The sequence below is a fragment of the Limulus polyphemus genome, unplaced genomic scaffold, assembly GCF_000517525.1.
Source record: "Limulus polyphemus unplaced genomic scaffold, Limulus_polyphemus-2.1.2 Scaffold266, whole genome shotgun sequence".
NCBI lineage: Eukaryota > Metazoa > Arthropoda > Merostomata > Xiphosura > Limulidae > Limulus > Limulus polyphemus.
In genome coordinates this window covers 257629-267361 of record NW_013665876.1, presented here as the reverse complement: position 1 = coordinate 267361, position 9733 = coordinate 257629, and the positions used below count along the sequence as shown (strand labels likewise).

Below are 9733 nucleotides of genomic sequence, written 5' to 3'. Positions count from 1 at the left end.
GTTAGTATATAACTGTTTGTGAGTTCCAGTATTTTAGTTCTTAAATATGCTCTTCGTATCAGGTTATTTTTATGAGTTTCTGATATTTTACAATGTTATGGTTGATTTCAGAATAATTCTGAACACAGCGTTAAAAAAAGCTTCTAGTTTTGCCCAAATTAAGATCACAGAAATGTTGCAAAGAAGGGCCTTCTTGTGTTCAGACCCGTGTTTACGAATTATGACCAGATAGCTGCCCAATTATAAAAACCTGCTCCTTTCTACCTTCTCTTTTACGTCATAACTTTTATTTTTATGATTGTGATAGAGTTAGGATTTCATTGAAGTACAAAACTACGTAACAAGATATCTGTGCTCTACCCACCACGGGTATCGAAACCTGATTTTTTAAATTTTAAGCCCCCAGTCTTACTGTTGACCCACCGGGAGAGGCATATAAAAATTTGAAGAAATTAAGGTGTTGTTTGCCACATCCTTCTTTACCGTAGCTTTTTCATTGCCTTGCTTTAGTTTAAAATTCTAACATGTTGATAAATTTGGAATTAAAAAGGATTATAGATGAGAAATAACTTCTGAAATAATTGTTTTACAAATGCTGCAGTGACCTACGGTTTCTTCTCAATATAAATGACTGCGTGTTTGTTTGTTTTTATTATGTGCATACACCGTATTGAAATGTAATTCTTTAAAAAGTTTTAGTTAAACATTTGACTATGTTCTGTATTTTCGGCGCCTATTAAAATAACGTATATTAATACGTATTCCTCTCCCCCTCTTCCCAGTGGTACAGCGGTTAGTCTTAAAGCTTATAATATTAAAGACGGTTTTGTGCATTTTCGTACTTAACAAAAACAATAAAATAAATATCTTTCTCCAGATACCCCGTCCCCTACAGCCTGTTATTGTGTTTGTATAACATTCAACTCAACACACTATATAATGGTGTTTTCAAACATGCTACGAAAATTATGATAACAGAAGGACTCATAACATATACTGACTAAGCTGTGATGATGTCGGTTCTTTACCATAATTTCATGGCTCAATGGTGTTTTCAGTTCCATATGTGAAGTTGGTGTAACGGTTAACTACCTTAATGCAATACCAAAACAGTTGAAATTTACAAACTTAAATAACGCCGTGTCATTATATGAACTATATGCGAAACTATAAATTCAAGAACTTCTTATAAAAATTCTAAACATAATACCGTACGAATGTATTGTTAAATTTTAACGTCAAACGTGCCCACGCTTGGTATGAGGCTTAGTATATGGTCCAACGAGAACTGTCAAGTATCTACTTAGATATGAAAAGCCCTGACGTCATACTTTGCTGCATAGTGATTGGCAGATGCAAACAGCCTATGTGGGCGGGGAATTGTTATCTTTTCTCACTATTTTATATAAATGAGATTTAAAAGCAATTATTCAACTATTCTCTCTGAAGAGAAGCGAAAACTATCATTCGGAACATCTTCAGTTGACGAAAGAGAGAGAATAATATCAAGGCTGTCTGTCCCGAGTTGTAAAGAAGAACGTCAGAATACTGACTGGAGCTTCTTACGAAGCCAATAAACATTACAGCCCTGAGAACCTACACTAGTCTCGTAAGCAAGAATAACAATGAATAATATTTCCATGAAAACAATGATATTCCTGGTTGCTCTTCTCCTGCTGAAAGTCTCTTTAGCACATCCCCAGGCAAGGTAAGAACTGTTTTTTTTATTGGTAGTTGGTAACATTCAAAGCACTTCTAGTACATGTTCCAAAATAGACAAATAACTTTGTGAGAATACCTAAATGCATGTGTACTCGAAGTCCAACTTGCCTGAAATATATTGTGTTAGAAATATCTCATTACAGTATTAATCTTACGAAAAAACTAATCGTTTTTAGTAATAAAAGCTGCAGTTTTGATATTAATATATCGTCTTATATAATCCATCTCAAAGACTTTATTATTGAAGTGAAACCTAAGGTTAAGAGCGTATGGGAACGGCTAGCTTAGGTGACCTAGTAAGCAGTGTCACGAAGTCGCACCCCGCACAGGCTCAGTATTCCATTCAGTAAATCTTTAACATCACAAGATAATATTAGTTAAATTTAATCCACGTGCCTGAAGGACACGTTGAGCCAATGCTTAATTCCGATTCCAGTGGCACTAATGGATAAGAATGTTGACACGTTTATATTGGAGGGGTGCCAGTTCATGTTAGGTTAAACCCAGTTATGAATTAGTACTCCTTTTACAGATAAGTGAACTGAAGCAAATAGTGGTTAAATTGCCTTGGTCAAGATCACGACTATTTGGCACGAAAAGTTTTGGCCCCGCAACTTTGGGATTACAAATTGAAACCACTAGGCCATGCCGTTTCCACACAATAATAAAATGCTATATATATATATGTTCATATTTTAAATTCCAAATAATACTCTTATTATAATATTAGCCCAGACCCACAAAATGTTTGTGGTAGTTTTTATGCCCTTCCCTTTAATTTTCCATTTTCACGCACACCATTTAATCTACGCTTTCTTTGGAGACATTATGTGTTAGATCATAATATTCTGGTCTATTTGAAACAAACAACTCACGTAGACATAACTTTAATTAATAAAACTACACGTAAAGTAAGCAATAAAATAAAGTAATGATGTTTATAATAGTGCACGGAGTATGAAACAGTTATGAGCGTTCAGTGTATGACATGGCTTTACGAGTTCAACAAAGGAAACTCGCAAAACGAAGAATAAAACCCATAGCTGCTAAAAGATGTTTATAATAGTTTATGAAATGAACCGAAGCTAGGTTATTGTAAAATAAAGTACATGTAAAGTTGTAATGAAGGCAAACTTAGCTGAATATGCAAAAACGTCTGAATACGTGTTCACAAAATGATAAGCATATGGTTTGAACGTATGCATATTTTAGACCCAAGTAAGTCGAGAAAATCCATAGAAATTGTATTTAGTGTAACGTTAATTTTTTAGGAAACTACATGCGGGTTATATGTTGTTTGTGTGAAATATTTTGCAACTAAAAAAACTAAAGTTGAAATCGAAGACAGTCGTTACGTGATGACAACGAAATTGTGCCATCGTTTACCATACCTGTTGCATGAAAAGTTTGGCTCAGCAAACAATAGGTAAGGTGGTTCTGAATTGGAAAGCCAATATGCAATCCGAACTCCTCAGACAAAGACCTTTCTAACCATATGAGATTTGTAGCGTTTGATCGAGACATTTGTGAGAAAAGTTCCGAACAGACAAACTCAAGCGTATTATTTATATAGAAGTCGGCAAACAACGATTTACAAATATACTGAAGGGATTTATTTATGGAGAAAATACTACATGTTTTGATATAAAAACTGGTGTGTCTTCTTCGGAAAATGTAGTATACTCCCACAAAAAATAAATCATTCGATTATGCTTGTAAATCGTTGTTTGGTAACTTAGTCTATATTAGCATACTGTGCTTCCTTACTCAATTACCCTTATGATGCTGACAGACAGACAGTTACGTGTCATTTTGGAACACGACCTATCACATCTAACCATTCGAAGGTCCAATAGATGCTTAACAAACATTTTTCTTAAAGCCCTGCAATTCTAACCTGTCTCTCAAGAATAGCAATAAATAATTTTTAAATTGCGATGCTTATTTATCCATATACACCATGTTATCAAAAGCATTATGACTGAAAATAATCAGACACCAGTAGGTTCGTCCTTTTTGAATTTGCACCTGAATTTAATGATGTACGAGTTCAAGGAATATATATATATATATATATAACAGCTGCCACAAAATGATATGAGGTAACTTTTATTGTTACAAAACTGGCATTGTGACTGTCAACGACATTTTAGCCTACTCATACACACGCTAGTTTATTGTAGGTAATATACTGAAGAAATGAAAGGCCACTGAATTCGATAATTTTGATTATCGCTCTAGATTTCCAACACTAATCATTTATCATTTCATCTGAACTTGTTAAGCAACGGAATCGCACTTAAAGCTTTAATGGAAGCTCCGAACTGTTTTTCAACACATCTGTTCAGTACTTTCGTGACACTTTAAACGAAGAGCTGAAGAACAATTTAAATAGCGTCATCTGTTTGTACTACTCATTATTCGTTTCTGATGGCCAGATTTGGATCTGATAGCAAAGATGAGTATATTCGTACATAACTGTGAAGAACAGTACAATGTCAACATGGTTTTGTCGTTTTTAACTTAGTTCACAGGTGAATCGTGAATGTTTTGTCGTATTATGACTTTCTTGAAAATGCTGCAATGCCTCTTCTAGCATGATAATACACCGTGTCATATCTCAGGCCAATGTCTAACAAGAAATTCAAGAAATTTATTTTAATATGTTTTGGAAAAAACCCGACATAGATCCACTGAACCCCTCTGGATCGTTTAGGAATGCCTCCCTCTGAGGAACAAAATGGACGGCCCCCGAAATCTGCTTATCACTTGGAGCTGCTGTTTAACAGGAATGGTGGTGTTTTGCATTAGGTGTGTACCAGCGATTAGTGACAAATGTTAATATTAGAGTCCAGTTGTGAGTAATGCCTTTTAAAAGGGCACCTAGTGACGAAATGTAAATTCACCATTTGCTGTCCAAAATCTTTTTGTGACATATGTACATGTCATGCATATTCCTGTCGATCTTTCTTCTGTTCAAGAATTGGTGAAAGTTTTAAAAATCACGGATATCATAAAACATTTTTAATAAATGAAACCGCAAAAGAAGTCAACCATTTACGATACTCAGCGATTGTACAACAATAACAATAAATAAATAAAGAATGCTAAAATCTATTCAAGCTGTAAGGTTTAGCAGTCTAAGATAAGAAGAAGTTTTGTGTGACTGTCAAACTGTAAAGTTTAGTAGTTTCGCCTAAGAGGACTTTTTTTGCGACTGTCAAGCTGTAAAGTTTATCAGTCTCACGCAAGAGGAAGTTTTATGTGACTGCCAAGCTTAGCAGTCTCACGCAAGAGAAAGTTTTGTGTGACTATCAAGCTGTAAAGTTTAGCAGTCTCACGTAAGAGGAAGTTTTGTGTGACTGTAAAGTTTAGCAGTCTCGCGTAAGAGGAAGTTTTGTGTTACTGTCAATCTGTAAAGTTCAGCAGTCTCACACAAGAGGAAGTTTCGTGTGACTATCAAGATATAAAGTTTACCAGTCTCACGTAAGAGGAATTTTTTTGTGACTGTCAATCTGTAAGGTTTAGCAAGTTACTATAATAAGTGAGGAGTTACACGATACTTTATCCTCTCATTGTGAATGCACTTTAGCTCCCCACATATCTTATCCTTATGACCAAGCACGTATTTTCTGCTAACTGTGACATAGTAACTAATGATGATTTGCGACTTTTAATGACCAAATGTCCTAAATTTCATCAAAATTAATTACAATCGCACAAAACAAGTAATTAAGAAATTGTTTGAAATGTATTCCAAAGCAATCCTATTTATATAATGGATAAACAGAATTGAATACGAGAAAACATGCTTGAAGAGGTTCGTTATTAACAACTATGAACAAATTATGAGTGTCAATAGAAGCTACGGAACACGTAAGTATTTGAACAATAGATTCATTATCACTTCCGTCGATAAAACTGCTGTTAATTTTTGTTTCTATTTTCACAAACATTTATATCGCAACTTTATGTGAAGAGATATCAAAACATATATGCAGTATGTGTATGAAAACGTTAAAGCCTATAAACTATCATGCAAAAACACAATACAGATTTATCAAACCTTGATTTATATTCTGAAAAAATCTTATAATATAAAATTGTTCCAGGTTTTCAAACAACATAAAATACATATTCGTTGCCGGTGCTAAAAAAAGGCTACACTTGCGACTGAAAATTCATCAATTCAAATATGTAATTGTTTTAAATACATTAAAGAGAATTTAAGCAAATACTTTGATATTATCAAAGAGAGAGCGGGTACTACTTTGCTGAGTATCATCCGTAATTGCATTACTCGTAAAGAGTTCGTTTGTTTGTAGTTAAGCACAAAGCTACACATCGGGCAACCACAAGTATCGAAACCTGGTTTCTAGCATTGTAAGTCCGCAGACATACCACTGTGTCACTGGGGAGCAATCGTAAGGAGAAAGTAAGCGTTTGAGGGTAAAAAAACAAACAAAAAAACAGAAACTTTTGATTTCAGTAATCTTCACACTAGTCTTTGAGATTATAAATTTTCCATTTCCGAATGCAAATATTCCAAATAAGTCCTCCCCCCAGTGACACAGCAGTATGTCTGCGGACTTACAACGCTAGAAACCGGTTTTCGATACCCGTGGTGTACAGACCACAAATAGCCCATTGTGTAGCTTTGTGCTTAACTTCAAACAAACAAATCCAAATAAGTTACACCACAGTTTTATTATTCGTAGCTTACAAGACAGACTACAATTTGTTCACCATTACTAGACTTCTTGGACAGAACTAATAAATTCGATCTCATTTTTAACACAATGAGATTTGTTTGTTTTAACGCACAGCTACACAACAGACTACCTGTGATCAGTCCATCACTGGAAATCGAACCCTTTAATCTTAGCGTTAAAAGTCTATAAAATTACCATAAGGAGACAACAAGGTTTTCGCTACCGCATTTTGAACATAATATTCTTTCAATTTTGCGGAAATTCAAAATTGTTCTTGCTACCGGTTGTGGGAATGAGAGTTTAAAAAAAAATATTAAGACCTTTTCAAAGGCCCGGCATGGCCAGGTGGTTAGAGCGCTCGACAGGCAATCTGAGTGTCGCTGGTTCGAATCCCCCATCTTACCAAACATGCTCGCCCTTTCAGCCGTGGGGGTATTATAATGTTATGTTCAATCCCACTATTCGTTGGTAAAAGAGTAGTCCAAGAGTTGGTGGTGATGACTAACTGCCTTCCCTCTAGTCTTTCACTACTAAATTAGGGACGACTAGGACAGATAGCCCTCGTGTAGCTTTGCGCGAAATTCAAAAACAAACAAACGTCTTCAAAACTCTCACCTCTATACTTTAATTTACTAACATTTTTTAAAGTATTGACAAATTACTTTAGTGAAGCGACCACCATTAGTTTTACTTCCTGTTAACTTAAGCTCTTACTATAATTGCTTCAATATATTACGTCATAGTTGTTATTTTAGTTTATGCTAATTACTTTTAATTGTCATATACTTATGATCATTGCGAACTTTCTCGCACTATATTATTGCTCGTACATATATATTTCAACTACTACTTACGAGTTAACTTTATTTGTTATATCAGGCAGCTCCCCCTGTGTGTTATAAAATGAGAGGAGTCACTTAGAGTCATGTTAGTTGTATTAGACACACGTCATAGTTCGATTAATAAATTATTTTCATTTTAATACATATAACTTGATTCTATTTTAATGTGTGTGTGTGTTTTTCTTATAGCAAAGCCACATCGGGCTGTCTGCTGTGTCTACCGAGGGGAATCGAACCCCTGATTTTAGCGTTGTAAATCCGTAGACTTACCGCTATATTTTAATTTTAGTGTCAATATTCTTACTATTTATTGTACGATTCGCAGTTCATTTAATTTATCTATAATTTTTTTTTCATCTTCATCAACATTGTTGTTTTTTTGCTGTACTATCTGTACCGTCCTGTTGCCTGACTCAACAGTTAGTTAACCAGTAATACTGGTCGTAATAATTTATCTCTGATGTTAAATTACCCTAAAGTTACTTGAAATTGGTGATAGTGCATGAAGCATACCGCCAGTGTTTAGTTATGCTGTAAGTAAGATGTACTATATTCCGTCTTTAATCTTACATTCTATAACAGTAATGTTTAGAATGTTTAATATAGAGATAAATTGAATGCGTTTCATTAAACCAATTTTGGATCCTTGTGGCGTAACAGTCTATGTCACCACGGCCAGTCCTGCTCTACCTGATGACTGTAAATCTTGACAATAGCATTACAAAAGTCTTTGTGGGAACGTTGTCATATCCAAAGTACACCACTCCTCCATACTCGCTGTCTATAGTTTACGTGGTGAGTGAAGACGACGATTTCCGTGCCTGTTTCAACAACCCAATCGCACATAAATCAATAATAGCTATATTTGACGATTTGACCGACATGTCTTTGAATGGAATAACATGTAGACCTACCTTCTTTATTGTGTTGTTTACTGTTGGCCAGGGCGCGTGGACGGATTTTGCTAATTTCCTTTGTGTTTGTAGATTCTCATGTATTACATGATGTCGTACTTTCCTTACCGTGATTAGGTTACGACTTGTTTTAGGTCTCCTTCTGGATGGTTGTGGTACCCAACTTGATCCATATTACTTTGTTTTCCAATGCCATTAAGTACGCGAACTACATCTGTTATGGAAATTCTTAATCTCCGACTGAATACATCTTTATGATATGAGTTTATGGATATTTTGCGTTGGAAAGGACTGTTACATACCTTCCAAAAATGGCAAATTTTCGATTGAATCACACTATCTACCCAACGCCAAGCAATGTCAAATTGTAGTTCTGATACATTCTGCTTCTTGTACCACGACTTTTATATCGGCTGTGTTTGTCACGTGACTTGTTGATTTGTATGTTTAAAGTCCTTTTAATATATTGTACTCAACCCTTTGTAAAATGTATTTGTTTTCTTATTGTTGTACATTTTGTCATAAGGGTTATTTTTAGCTTAGAGGACTAACCTAAATCTCCTAAGCTGGCCGAATCTTGTAAGATAATATAGGTGTTTCAACTACAAATGTCTTTAACAGCGAAAGAACTCAACTGATGAAACAATGCAGTCTAATCACAATAAGTACGGCGTAAGAACAACATATTAAATAAGCTGTACTCATTACTGGGTTAATTTTTAGTTCTGATCTGTGTATTTAACTTACTTTGGTCAGAAGTAATAGCAGTTACATTCTTAATTACATTCTTGCCCTGGTTATTTTAGGGCAGGGTTTTGCCCTAGTTCAGTAAAAGTTAGCCATTTCTGTTAGATATCAAAAGGCCAAGTCTTCTTTACGATCTAACTTTAAGATCTCACTGTTGTCAGTCTATATGTGTCATAAAAGTGTTTATAAAAACACCTCCATGAAAAATAATTTAAGTATCCTTAGTATAATCTGTGGGAGATTCGCTGTGACTTACTCTGTATTTTTATTGTCCAAGAATTTCTTATTACAAATCAATTAATCTTACTTCTGACGAATATGTATACATCGTCATCAGATCTCTCAGTCCTAGATTTTTACCCTGGCAATCTTGTAATCATTTAATCGTGGTAAGAGAGATTCAACAGAATTTAACTTTTAACAGCAGTAACTTGGTCTTTATAAAATCACGTCAGTGGTTTTTGTCATTAAAAATAGTTTGTCTCGATAGTAAACTTGTCTTGATGACGTTACGTAACTTGGCACATTTATTCTACAATCTGACCCCAATACATGACTATACTACCTTAATTACATTCTTGCCCTGGTTATTTTAGGGCAGGATTTGCACTAGTTCAGTAAACCTTAGCCATTTCTGTTAGATATTAAACCAATGGCCAAGTCTTCTTTACGATCTCACTTTAATAAATGTTTTTTTTCCAATATTAAATTTATTTCGATGATTTAACATTACGACATGCCATATATACAGCTGGAAAAAAGTTAAGCACCCCCAAATATTTTTCAGGATTGCTTA

General features: G+C 34.7%; 1 protein-coding gene across 1 annotated transcript in view; it reads left to right on the top strand.

Moving 5' to 3' along the window:
• Nucleotides 1–1460: 1460 nt before the first annotated feature.
• LOC111085182 overlaps nt 1461–9733 on the top strand; it is a 27383-nt gene continuing 19110 nt past the window's right edge. Inside the window, exon 1 of the mRNA XM_022382647.1 lies at nt 1461–1708. Within this exon, the coding sequence (XP_022238355.1) occupies nt 1626–1708 (83 nt within the window). The 5' untranslated portion in view covers nt 1461–1625. The remainder of the gene's footprint in view (nt 1709–9733) is intronic.